Source organism: Canis aureus, unplaced genomic scaffold, assembly GCF_053574225.1.
Source record: "Canis aureus isolate CA01 unplaced genomic scaffold, VMU_Caureus_v.1.0 NW_027326404.1_RagTag, whole genome shotgun sequence".
Taxonomy (NCBI): Eukaryota; Metazoa; Chordata; class Mammalia; order Carnivora; family Canidae; genus Canis; species Canis aureus.
Genome location: NW_027554409.1, coordinates 79,869 through 92,988, shown reverse-complemented (window position 1 = coordinate 92,988; position 13,120 = coordinate 79,869). Strand labels below are relative to the sequence as shown.

At 48.9% G+C, this 13,120-nt stretch overlaps 1 protein-coding gene and 1 long non-coding RNA gene across 28 annotated transcripts in view; one reads left to right on the top strand and one right to left on the bottom strand.

Annotated features, from left to right (window-relative positions):
• Positions 1-7,694, bottom strand: part of LOC144309440 (uncharacterized) — a 42,991-nt gene extending 35,297 nt beyond the window's left edge. For 3 of the 27 annotated variants that reach the window (XR_013375425.1, XR_013375415.1, XR_013375422.1), the window contains exons 1-4: positions 7,435-7,689; positions 7,187-7,292; positions 6,567-6,758; positions 4,637-4,810 (exon numbers count right to left, since the gene is read on the bottom strand). This is a non-coding gene — a long non-coding RNA (uncharacterized LOC144309440). Of the gene's footprint in view, positions 1-4,636; positions 4,811-6,566; positions 6,759-7,010 lie in introns of all 27 variants that reach the window. The other 24 variants (XR_013375430.1, XR_013375443.1, XR_013375418.1 and 21 more) reach the window with 21 other exon arrangements.
• A 212-nt stretch (positions 7,695-7,906) lies between these two features.
• LOC144309439 (lysozyme-like protein 6) lies at positions 7,907-12,874 on the top strand. Its single transcript, XM_077890487.1, has 4 exons — positions 7,907-8,028; positions 9,783-9,926; positions 10,831-10,910; positions 12,524-12,874. The coding sequence occupies exons 1-4, from the start codon at positions 7,941-7,943 to the stop codon at positions 12,614-12,616; spliced, it is 405 nt and encodes a 134-aa protein (XP_077746613.1). The 5' UTR covers positions 7,907-7,940; the 3' UTR covers positions 12,617-12,874.
• The last annotated feature ends 246 nt before the right edge of the window (positions 12,875-13,120 follow it).

The window sequence follows — 13,120 nt, the reverse complement described above, 5'->3', positions numbered from 1 at the left end:
AGTATTGCACAGGGAGATTGAGGGACTAGGGAAGGGAATGAGTAGGGGCTCCATAGTCAGAAGCCAAAGATTACAAAAGGCAGGAAGGGGGTTAGCCCATATGAAACCATCTGGATTTGCTAACTGGCACTTACCAAAGCTAGACTCCTACTCTCTCACAGAAACTGGGAAACAGGGGCCCTATCTTCAGGTGGTGGCTGGAATAAGCAACAAATTCTTTAGACAGCCTTGAGTTTCACGGGCAGGCACTTTAAGGGAGACTGGGGTCTTACTAGGGCAGTGGTCATGAGCTGCTGAAAACTACGTTAGTGTTTGTTCAAGTCTTCACAGGCCAAATAAGGTTGAATCAAGAAGAGGGCTCAGAGGAGCCTGGCTAGAGTTTAGAGAAAGAATCTGTTACCATTCAGATGCCCACCCCTCCTGAGCTGATCTCCAAAACAGAGGGACCATTCTAACAAGACTGTTTATGCTCACCAAACTACTGGCGTAGTTAGTGCAAAGAGAACCAGGAGGTGGAGCAGAGGTTCCCTGGCTTCTTCAGGACCAGAGGTCAGCAGGGATTTGAGGCAGGGCAAGACAGACTGAAGATGACCAAAAGGCACGACTGAGATTCTCACCCTTGGCGTCTCAAAGAGTCACACTGGCTGGCTGCTGCCACTATGGAAATCAGGGCCTCTCAGTCCTGGGAAGCGCCAGGCATGACCAGCTCTGGCTCCTGAGGTCCTAGTCAGGGTGAGATGTTGTTGAGACCTGGGCGACAGTGGTGGGGCACCCCCTGGGGGTGTGGGAGGAGGCACACCCATTCAAGAAGAGGAAAGGTCCTGAGGTCTGAAGCAGAAGCAGGAATGGTGCTTCAAGGTGAGCCTTAATGTGTTCCAGTGTAGCACTGGAGAGGGGTCTGGCGCCACACTGTGGAGTGTTTCAGCTTACAGGGCCAAGGGAAATGAAGACTTCAACCGGTGAACAATACAAAGGCTTCATGTAGAGAGGGCTACACCCTACAATGGTGGAGCAGTAAAATAGGAGGAGCCTGGCTCCCTGACACATGAACCACCAAACTAGCCCTGGATTACAGTACTTAACCAGATCATTATATGAGAGATCAGTAAGCTTCTTTTTTATTTAACCCACTGCTGTGTTGGGTCTCTACTACAGTGGCTGAACCTATAGCCTAATAAAGGTTAACCAATAACGTTATAACCAATAACGTGTATTGGTTATCTTTCGCCACAACAATGCTAACTAATAAACCATCCCCAAACTCAGTGAACTGGAATACCGGTTCTCACAGGATGGCTGGTCCAGCTGTACTTGAATGCTCTGCTGGCTGGGTCAGCACTGCTTCTCCGTGCTAGTCTGCAGATCAGCAGGGCTAGCTAGCTCTTTTCCACCTGGGTGGGCTCTGGGGCCCAGGCTGAAGAGGCAGCGGCAACCCGAGGGAAGCATATGAGGCCAACCAGAAACTTCATTGGGCCTCTCCAAGCCTAGACACAGAACTGTCATACTTTCATTTCTGCCTAGTCCATGGGTCCAAGTAAGTCACATGGCCAATCCCCGAGCCAGGGGACAGGAAAGTACACTCTGCCCACAGAGAGACACAGCAAGAGTGTGGGTGCAGGGAGGGCCAATAATCCTGTCTACTCAGGATGTGACCGAGTCCTGGTTTAGAGACTACACACCAAGGCCCCGCTCTTCTAGGTGTCCCTGTAAATGCAACAGAGTGAAAGATAGCACCCATCAATGTGAAGGCCCCACCGCAGTTATCTGTTAGGTCAGGAACCCTGACGAGGCAAGAATCCCATCTTCCTCTCCCCAATGCCTAGTAGCGGACCCTGCCCATGTGATGCCTCAGGGATCTTACTGGATGAATTTTAGACCATTTCTTCATTCTCCACATATGATTTCCTTATGAAATACAGACTGACCTCCTAAAGGTCAACACATAGTACTATGAGTTTGCCCCATAGCCTGCATAGGGACTGTGCCATTAGGAGCAGGAATTTGTACCTAGATCCTGTCTACACCAAAAACTGTATCCACTGCCTCCTACAGGGACCTCCAGAAGTAAGGGCTTCTACAAGTTAAACATCAAAACAGGGTAGTGAGGGGAGCCTGGGTGGCTCAGTTGGTTGAGCGATCTTACCTTAGGTCATGATCTCAGGGCCTGGGATCAGCCTGTGTGGAGCTCTGCACTGAGTGGGGAGTTTCCTTGAGGATTTTCTCTGTCCCTCTACCCCTCCCCTGACATTCTCTCTCAAAATACATAAATAAATAAATGAATGAATGGATCTTAAACAACAGGGTAGTGAAATTTCTTTCTCTATAGGTCTTTTGAAACTGGAAAGATTCTGATTGCCTGAAATATCTTCAGAGGGAGGCTGTCAAAAGGCACGACTCTAGTGGGGGATCTGCATGGGCTTGGGACAATTTGAAGAACAGTGAAATTGACCATCAGAGCTCCCATGGCTCCACAAGGTCCCTGGCCCCCTCATCATCTGTTTTGCTAGATCTCAGGGCAAAAGCAGAACTGGCCCAAGATGCTCTACCTTAATGCTGCCTTTCCCTGCAGACTTCTCACTGCAAAGGAGAACCACTTGAAGAGAGCCAGGATAAATCCTAAAGAATGCCACCATCACCACTGAATTCCAGACATGGGCATGTGGGTGGAAAATATATTTTAGGGCAGTGACTCATGGTAAGTTGCTTCCTCCAGTCCCTAAATGGTACTATTCAATGTCAAGCTACCTCAGGCTCTGGCTGATAAAAGCAGAGGGAGAGGGAACCTAGTGTCGTGAGCTGTGCTGGTCAGGATACATATACATATACATATACATATACACATACACATACATATACACATACATATACATATACACATATACATACGTAAATATATACATACATAGACGTTTTGTATAACTTGCCCAAATTTATGAAGACCATATGTATCAGTCACTGCTCTGTACGCTCCAAGTGAAAGAAATCCAACTAAAATATGTTTGAACCAAAAATGTCATACAGTGAATTAGCTTATATAACCAGGAAGCCTAAGTACTTAAAGCTGCCTGCATCTAGGGTTCAAACAAGTCATCTTCTCCCCATCTATCCCTCAACTGTGCTTTCCTTTGGCTTCAGGCTCTGAAGGACGCAGACTCCAAGACTGCAAACATGGTCATTCATCATTCTAACTCTACACCAAAGTAGAGAAAGCCCATCCTCAAAAGTCATCTTTTTGGGTTGCTTGGAGCTGTATCTTGGAGGCGAACAATAGTTACATAATCACAATTCTGTAAACACTATCAATTATCAGGAAAGAGTGGCATAACTAAACCCCAAGAACGGACAGGGGTGTTAAAGAACTAACTCCTTGCCTGTGATAATAGGAAGTCCACAGACAGTGTCTAAAATGGATAAATCCAAAGCTAGAATTACCAAGATAGGTGGGGAGATAAGCACCAGAAGATTCAGCTAGAAGTAAGCATGCCCAGTGAGCTGGCTCAGGAGGGAAGGTGGGGATGGTCAAGGGGAAGAAACTGCTGTGGGTCATTATGTTTCCTCACCATTTGATGTCATACTATTTGAACTGTAAACTATATATAATAATAATAACTATTGGGGAATTTTAAAAATTCATTATTTTTGTCCAGCTTTATTGAGGTATAATTGACAAATTAATAATTAGAAAGAGAGCCAGGATAAATCCTAAAGAATGCCACCATCACCACTGAATTCCAGACATGGGCATGTGGGTGGAAAATATATTTTAGGGCAGTGAAGATGACTAGCTATAGGGCACCTAATTCTAATTGCCATATTTTAAAAGAGTGGGAAGAACCAACTTCCTACAACAGAATCCAGGGGGAACATTAGCTATTCCACTTTTGAGAGAAATGGTTGCATTAGTCCTTGTTTGATGACTTTAGTCAGCTGCCAAGTAAGGATATATCTGGGGTTCAAATAAGAAAGCCTCTCAAAAAATGGAAAAAAAAAAAAAAAAAAAAAAAAGCTCCCACTCCAGTGTTCAGAAAGCAGTTAAAAACAGATCTGACTGGATTGGGAAGGTGAGAATTAGCCCAAACTATAATAATAATATAGCTAGTCTTTTTTTTTTTTATTTAAGATTTTATTCATCCAGGACTGCCCAGTTGGCTCAGCGATTTAGCGCCGCCTTCAGCCCAGGGCGTGATCCTGGAGTCCCGGGATCGAGTCCCAAATCAGGCTCCCTGCATGGAGACTGCTTCTCCCTCTACCTGTGTCTCTCTGCATCTGTGTGTGTGTGTGTGTGTGTGTGTGTGTGTCTCATGAACAAACAAAATCATTAAAAAAAAATATTTATCCATTTGAGAGAGCAAGTGAGGGCACGAGCGAGGGTGGGGGCACAGGGGAGGGGCAACAGACTCCCCACTCAGTAGGGAGCCTGTTGTGGGCTGGACCCCAGAACCCTGGGATCATGACATGAGCCCAAGGCAGAGGCTTAACCAACTGAGCCACCCAGGTGCCCTATAGCTAGTCATCTTCAAGTGCTTCCAGCAGGCCAGAAACTCTCCTAAGGATATTATCTTAATCCTCAGGTCAACTGATATTTTCCCCAATTTACAGATGAGGAACTGAGGCTCAGATAGTTTTGGGAACTTACCTGAAGTCACACCCTCTGGCCCCTCTGCCTGAGGCTAGGAGGCCATAGTATGTTGTGCCTTTACTTCTGTTTTCTAATTGCCAATCTTCAGGGCTATATCTCAAGGGGCCCGTGAAAACCATAGCTTCACATTGCTTGGTTGTCCTGAACGCCCACACTAGTGTAGGGAAGGTCCTGTAAACAGTATGGGGTAGAGCTGGTGTTCAAACCTAAGCATTACCGCCTACCAAGCCCACTTGCTCTGCCACTGAACTATGTTAACTCTCTAATTAGAATTAGAGTTGGGTGAGAGTCCTCCCTCTACCATTTATTTATTAGTTCTGAGGCCCTGGGACCCCAAGTTACTTAGCCTCTCTCTGAAGCCTGTTTTCTTATCTGTGCTATTGAAGATAACAATGGCAACCTACCTTCCCAGTGGTTGACAAGGACCAATCACAATTCCTATCTAGCAAACAATAGAAGCTTCTCTTTTGCCCAAATGTTAATAATCCCTTACCCCTCAGCTCCTAAAATAAGACAAAGGTTCTTATGTTTTCTTATGCTTTGGATCCGCTGGTGCTGAGGGCAGAGGACAGCAGAGGTGGTTAGGCCTAAATTCTTGGACCCCATCCCAGAGTGACTCTCCAGGGAAGGGATGGGGTTCAGGAATCTACACCTTGGACCTGTCTGCAGGGAATTCAGATACCTGCAGTTCTCCTACCTGGCTTTTTAAATAAGTCTGTGGAGTTCTTGAAATCTAAGCTGACAGACCAGTGGCCTGTGAGCTGAGTTTGCTAGTGTTTGAGCCCTTCCTGCACAGGCCTCCAGCTGTGTCTGCATCCTTCCTTTCCCCCCTCATCCAATCTGTCTTTATCTCCCCTCCCATCCTAGCCCCATCCCCTTACTCTGTTCTTAAGTCCAACTTCCTCTCCACTCTTGGGGACCTCCCCTGAGCTCAGCCTGCACTCCTACCCACCAGCCACTTCTCTGCCAGTCTCTTCACCTGCAATGCCCCTTCCTCTATCCACCTGCAAGACTCAGATAAAAGCTGCCTCTTCCAGGATAACCTTCAAGCTCTCTTCTCTTTGCATGTGACTTTATTACTGTTCAAATGATAGAGCAGTGTGAATTTTTTTTTCTGGCTGGAAACTACCTCGTGGACTCATGGCCCATGAATGGTAAAAATGTGCACCAGAGCAAGATGAAGAGAGGAAGACAAGCAGCGGGGCTGAGAGGCCTGAGAAGTAAGAGAAGACCAAGAGACAAGGGCTGGGCTCCTGAAAAACCAGACAAAAGATTACTATGTGGGGTTCCCACAGCTTTTGCAGACAGTGGCTGTGCAAAAATTCATTGGAAGAACTGAGGAATAGTGCTCACTTCGGCAGCACACATACTAAAACTGGAAGAACTGAGGAATATTGCTTGCTTGCTCCATTTGGGGGAGGGCATGCTTGAGTCAAGACACTGATGGTATTGATGTGCTAATTATTACCAGAAACACTATCCTTTTGCCTAGGAAATGGGATTTCCCTAGTAAATCCCTTACTTTCCACCTTGTTCAACACCCAGAAAATACTTTGCCTCTATCTCTTTATTCCTAACTTCCTCCTCAACTATTTTTTTAAATATTTTATTTATTTATTCATGAGAGACACGGGCAGAGGGAGAAACAAGCTCCATGCAGGGAGCCTGATGGGGACCTATTCACGGGTCTCCAGGATCTGGCCCTGGGCTGAAGGCGGCGCTAAACCGCTGAGCCAACCGGGCTACCCACACGTCAACTATTTTTTTATTTTATTTTATTTTTTTTTTAAATTTTTTTATTGGAGTTCAATTTGCCAACATACAGAATAACACCCAGTGCTCCTCCCATCAAGTGCCCCCCTCAGTGCCCATCATCCAGTCACCCCCACCCCCCGCCCACCTCCCTTTCCTTCTCTGATTGACTTACTTCACTCAGCATAATACCCTCCAGTTCCATCCACGTCGAAGCAAATGGTGGGTGTATTTGTCATTTCTAATGGCTGAGGAATATTCCGTTGTATACATGAACCACCTCTTCTTTCCATTCATCTTCCGATGGACACCGAGGCTCCCCGTCCTCAACTATTACCCATACTGAATGCACTCAGCCTCATCTAGTCTGAAACCGAGAAGTGGTTCTCACTCCCGGAGAGATTATTACCAGAGAAGCAGCCCCCACACACTCAGGTGCCACATCTCCACCAGCCATTTTTTTTTATAAACGGCAACGGGCACTGAACCCGAACCTTCCCAGAAACGGTCACAGAACCCCTGGCCCAGGTCAGTGGAGCTTGCTTCCAAGAGGTGCCCTGTTCCCAGGCCAGCCGTATAAATACTCCCAAAGTCCCCCTGGACATGCAGTTAGTAGTACCTCTGCCTCTGGGCACTGTCCCCACACTCAGGCCTACGCTCCCCGCTGGACCAAAGCCTGCAGGTGAGAAGTGACCAAAGCACACATCCCCCCTCTCACACACTTTGGACCTTTTGTTCTGAGTCCACCTGCAAAAGAAATGTCAACTCTACCGAGGAAAGCAGACACACAAGTACCTGGCTAGATGAGAAGAACCAGATCCTCCAGGTTTGTGCCTCAGGGGCTGATGGGCAGGTACCTGAGAAAGTCCCGAGGAGGAGGGAGCGGTGAGCTGAAGACGCCCTGTTGGTACAAGATAGGGTCAAAACACGTATACTTTTTTCCCTCAGAGCCCCCGGGCTGCAAGCACCACCAGCGCCCATGCCCTCAGGGAGGCAAAAATAGCGTAGACGTCACTGGTCTGATTTTACCAGTGGGAACCTACCCCTCAGGAGGCCAACGTTACACGCATGGCGCTGCGGCCAGGCGAGATCACGGACCCAGAAGCCGGGATCTAGTCTGACGCAGACACTGCTAGAGGCGGGCCTTGGGCCAAGCTCCTCTTAGGTCGGTGACCTCGCTTAGTGGCCTCACCTCTGCAGGCGGATCTCCCTCTCCCCTTAGTGGAGTCCAAGCCTCCCAGACCGCTCACCCGCTGGCCGTTGGGGAACTCGGCTTCGGGAACGTTGGCCCCGCCCCGCGGCTCCTCCCGCCCCGCGGCTCCTCCCGCCCCGCCATTGGCTCCGCGGGCCGGGGGCGGGGCCGAGCGCCCAACCGCCGGGTTGGCGTCAGGCGCCTCGAGCGCAGTTTCCGGGCGTCGGTGGCGGAGAGGCCGGAGCGTCGGGTCGGAGGCTGAGAGGCTGCAGCGGCCAGGAGCGACCCCGCCCCCTCCCCGCTCGCTCTGGTGAGTCCGGGGTCAGGGGGAGGAGGGGGGAGGGGGGCGGGGTCGAGATGCGAACGGGCGGCGGGCGCGTTCCGTGGTCCCGACCCCTGGTCGCCTTTGCGCTGTCCTGCTTCAGAACCCTTTGCCTTCCCCGTTGTAAGCCCGCGCCCTACCCCCTCGGAGCCGAGCCTTCAGCCGGCACAGCCCCTGCTGACCGCCCCCTCCATCTTCTCCCGACGGGGACCCGAGCCCAGCACGTACCCCCACCCCCTCGCCCCTGGCGTCGCGTAAATGCAGCCACACTCTTGACCCCCTGGGAGTCCAGTTCCAACCCCGAGCGCAGACACATCCCTCCTCCGCCCTCTGAGGCATCACATCCTCACCCCTCAACCCCTGTGGCAATCCCGGTGCTCCACGCCAACCTCCCCTGAGCCCCACCGCTATGGCTTTCCCCTTTTCTGACCCAGCTTTCTTATCCCAGTCCCGGAAGGTCTGCTCAGCCCTAACACCCACCTCCACCCACCCTTATTCAATGCCTGCCATCCAAGCGGATGCCCTGTTGAGCTCACCCCCTTCTTGATAGCTCTGATCTCTGCCCTATCCCAAGTCTTCGATGCATCTTCTTGTCCACACCGACTCAAGCCCTCACTTCCCAGCCCACCACATGCTTTCTTTCCACCTGCAGCCATCCTGAGAACACTTCATCTTTGCTAAACTGCCCCCGACTCTTGCCGCCCCAGTTCCTACCACCCCAACCCAATCTTCTTCAAATGAGGCCTCCATGCCCCCATCTCTTCCTCTCAGCTCTGTGCCCATTCTTCCCTTAATGCGGTCCCCATCTGATCTGAAAACTTAGTGCAGTCTCTTGCCAGCCCCACCTGCTGCCCCCCAACAGCCAATCCAGGTGCTTTTTCAGAGCCGGGTAGTTACTGAGTAGCTCCATTGCTACAGGGCCTCAGATGGTAAGTAAGTGTGGAGGAGTAGAGATCTATGTCCCGTGGTTCAAGAGGTTTTCCTGAATGTCTGCGCTCCTGCACCTGTCCTCAAGGATTGTGTTTCTAGCATTCATATTATGTTACTTGTGTTGGCTGCTGCAATGGTACCTTATCATCCAAATACCTGGAAGGTGAGGGATGGCTACTCATTCAGCCTGGGACACTGGAAGCTTATCACTGTCTTTTGGACTGTAATCTGTAGAAACTCAGGGGGTTGCACTATGTGGGGTTGGCTGTGGTCACAGACCCATGCCCATGAAGGTTTTCCTGGCATTTAGAGACGACCCTCACCCGGGGCTCCTCCCAGCCAGAGCTGATTGCAAGTTAGTCCCAGTACTGAACACAGGGAACACAGTACTAGACGTGATGTTACATGTCGGGAAGAGTGTAGGTGAGTGGATCCTGGGGAAGCTGATGGCTAGGTGGGTTTGGAGGCTTTTGAATTGCTTCCTCTTTTTGTAGGTGCTGGATCGTTGAGTTTTGACCATTTGGATTGCCCTTGAACTGAGAGAGCCAAGTTCCCCCAGAGTATCTAGACATTCAGGAGGCACCCAGGCCCATTTGTTAACATTTATAATTTATAATTTCCTGGGCTTTTTGGATACACATCCCCTCTAAGTTCTGGTACCAGGCCCAAAGGGATTGGCTGTTTGACAGTAATTGTAAAGGGCCCCAAAGAGACCCATTGTCTTTGCTTGCCATTTATAGTCTCACTTCTTTGAAAATTGAATGCCTGTCTACCTTCAATATCCCTCCGTAAAAGTGCCTATCCTCTTGTCTTTCTTCCGCTTCCTGATCTCCCTCTCTCCATCTCCCTCCTCCTTCAGCTCAATAACCCTAAAAACAAACAAAAAAAACCCACTCTTTTAAAAACATAAAACCCTCTTCTAAAAACCCTCTTCTCCCTGTTTGAAGGGCTATGTCTGGCTTTTGTGGAAAGCAGATTCAACATATCGAAGGGAAATGAAAACGCAGACGGCAGCTTCCAGATCAACAGCCATTACTGGTGCAATGATGACAGGAGTCACTCAGAAAACATTTGCCACGAGGACTGTCAAGGTCTGGCCAGGGCTCCAGGGTGGGAAAGCTCTACTCACAGGACTTCTATTCCTATGCAAGGCCTGGGAATGTCCCCAGAGGGACTGCCCATGGAGTCCAGGAATGTTTTTGCTGAGCAGAGGACTTGACAAGTGGCTGTAGTGCCCATCCACTTAGCAGATTCTTTGGTGTACGGGTTCTAGAAAAGCTCTGCATAGTTAATAGCAGAGCAGGAGCAACAGCAGCAGCCAACATTTCTTGAGAGTGTGTTATATACTAACCATTTTACCTGCAGAGCCCATTTTACCCAGCGTTTCATGTGATGGAAACTATTATGCCCACTTTTCAGATGAGCAAACTGAGGCTCATAGAACCAGTGCCGAATTCCAGGCTGGTGGCCCTGAAGGCTCCACTCTAACCATCAAGTAAAAACTTTGGCCAATGTCTGATTAAAGGCCAAGTGCAAACTGCCCACCTCAGAGCCGCTCCAGGAGGCTCCATAGGTCCATGACTTGGACCTTCTCTCCTCTTTCATACTCTGATTCATATCCCGAGACTCTTCATCTGAAGAGCCTCCCTGATCAGGCAAGATTTACCTTGGTCTCTATGCTGCCTGTTTTGACATCTCCTCTCCCTAGAAACCCTCAAACGTGGCATGAACTACCATCTACCCTGACTAGGAAGTATGGGGGTAAACAGTTGTCCTGTGCCTCCTGCCAGAACCCAGGCCACTCCCTATCCCCATTGTGGGGATGTCTAAATAGGCCTCTGGGAGGGAGGCTTTGCCTAATCTGGAAATACTCAGCCCCTGGGGGGTACATGCCAGCGCAGGGACAAGCCAAGAGAGAGAGAGCTTGCCTCAGTCTTAGTCCTCTGTTCTCACAGGTGCGCTCTCTCTCTCTCTCTCTCTCTCTCTCCCTTCCAGACGTACTGAGCCTCAATCTTCTCTCAGCCATCAGCTGTGCAAAAAAAGATTGTCTCTGGAGCAGGGGGTATGAAGAACTGGTGAGGAGAACACTGTGGGACTAAGTTAGCAGCCAGAGCACTGGGAAGGTTGTAGTGACAGAGAAAGGCACAGTAGGCAAGGACTAGACCCTTTTATAGCCTAGAAAAATGTGGGAGAGTGGCAGGGCTTGGAACTCTGACTTACAATACCCAGGATCTGGGTCTTTCTCTGATGTACTAAAATTATTTTAGAGGGGGCGTCTGGATGGCTGAGTCAGTTGAGCGTCCAACTCTTGATTTCCACTCAAGTCATGATCTCACACTCATGATTCAAGCCCCATGTCAGGCTCCACACCAGCACAGAGTCTGCTTGGGATTTCCCCCTCTCCCTCTGGCCCTCACCCCGTTAGGGTGCTCGCTCTCTCTCTCTCTCTCTCAAAATAAATAAATAAATAAATATTTGGGTGCCTGGGTGGCTCAGTGGTTGATCATCTGCCTTCAGCTCAGGTGGTGATCCCCCAGGGCCTGGGATCGAATCCCACATCAGGGAGCCTGCTTCTCCCTCTGCCCATGTTTCTGTCTCTCTCTGTGTGTCTCACATGAATAAATAAAATCTTTAAAAAAAATAGATCTTTAAAAAATAAATAAATAAAACTCTTTTGGATGCAGTAACAAAGTAACTCAAGTGAGTTGAGGGAGCTGTATCCTGAGGGCACAAGGTGTCTCACTGAGCTTACACAGGTGCGGCTAGACCTCAGAAGGTAATGGAAGCAGAGCTGGAAAGTGTCAGCCAGCTTTTCCTGGCAAGTTTCTGCCTCCTGGTGCATTTGCTTCACTACTTTCTTGGTAGAGAGCAGCATTCTCTGCTCCACATTCCACAGCACAGACTCTGGCTGCCCCAAGTGGATGGGCTAATGTCCTGAGCAGCAACAGAGACTGCCTAGGCTTAGTCCCTGTCCAAGTGCCTGGGATAAAGAACCTGATTGGTTCAGTTTGGATGCAGATCCCTGCTTGGTTCCATCAGCTGGAGGCCTGGGAGCAATTGAGCTATACCTTCATGGTTGCCACAGGGTCCCCTCTCGCTAATTGGCAGCAACGTTTTCTGTAAATGTAAATGCCCCTGTCAGCATTTGTCCACGACGGTGGACATTAGGATGTTTACTTTACTTTTCTGAGCTTCAAACCAGATATACACAGAATACAACTGGCTGTATATACAACTGGCCAGTTGACTACAACTGGCCTCCAGGCGTCTGTGAGGATGGAGGGAGTTAAGTGCCTTGCCTACTCTAGAAACACCACGCACAAGGGACACTGATGGCTATGAGGGCTGACCTGTTCTGGAGGAAGAGTCAATGGTTGCACCTGAGATTGATTATTTATTTATTTACCTTTTAATTTATTTAGTATCTTTCATCCTTCTACAATGGTGCTCTCCTACTTCAGAGGAAGAGAAGGATTTGAAAATGTGGAAGCATATCGGGTGGGGGAAGTAGAGGACAAAGACCACAGATAGGGGAAATTTAAGGGAAGAATCAGAGGGCCAGGGGGGACAAAGCAGAGAGCTAGGAATGAAGGGGATTCTGAGCACTGCTCTAAGATCTGGGTCATGTAGGTGCAGAAGGAGCTTACTGAGTGGTAAAAACAAGAACCAATCTGTTTTCTTTCCACAGGGTAGCATGGAGGTTGCACTGTGCAGGCCGGCCACTCTCCTACTGGATGACAGGATGTTTCTCGGGATGAGACAGGACACAGGGCTGCCGTAGAGTCATTCCAGAGCTCCTCTTCTCACTCAGGAATTCATTTCTCCTTCCTCTTGCCTCTGCTTCAGGTTATTTTCTTTCCTTCCCATTTACCAATAAACCTGACCATAGCCCCCAGGAATAAATGGTTTTCTCGGGCTTCCTCCTTGTACCTGTCTGGGCCCAGGCCTCTGGTTCTGACTCTCATTTGCAAACCAAGAGGACCACAATGAAGAAGTTGTTATATTTGGATAATTATTAAAGCATTCCTTGTGCAAAGAATGTGTTGATTTGTTCATTTTTAATTCTAGATATATTCCAGTACCTAATCTAAGAGTGTGGCAGGCACTAGAAGAAGGAAAATAAACCACAACTATTGTTCTTGAGGTGTTTATAAGCTACCCAGAGAAGCGGAGACATACTCAACCAATGGGTATAATAATTGAGTGGATACATACAATGAATACAATGGATAATGAGATGGGTAATAAAATCTACAATTTTTGGGTTAAAACAGTATCAGGATCC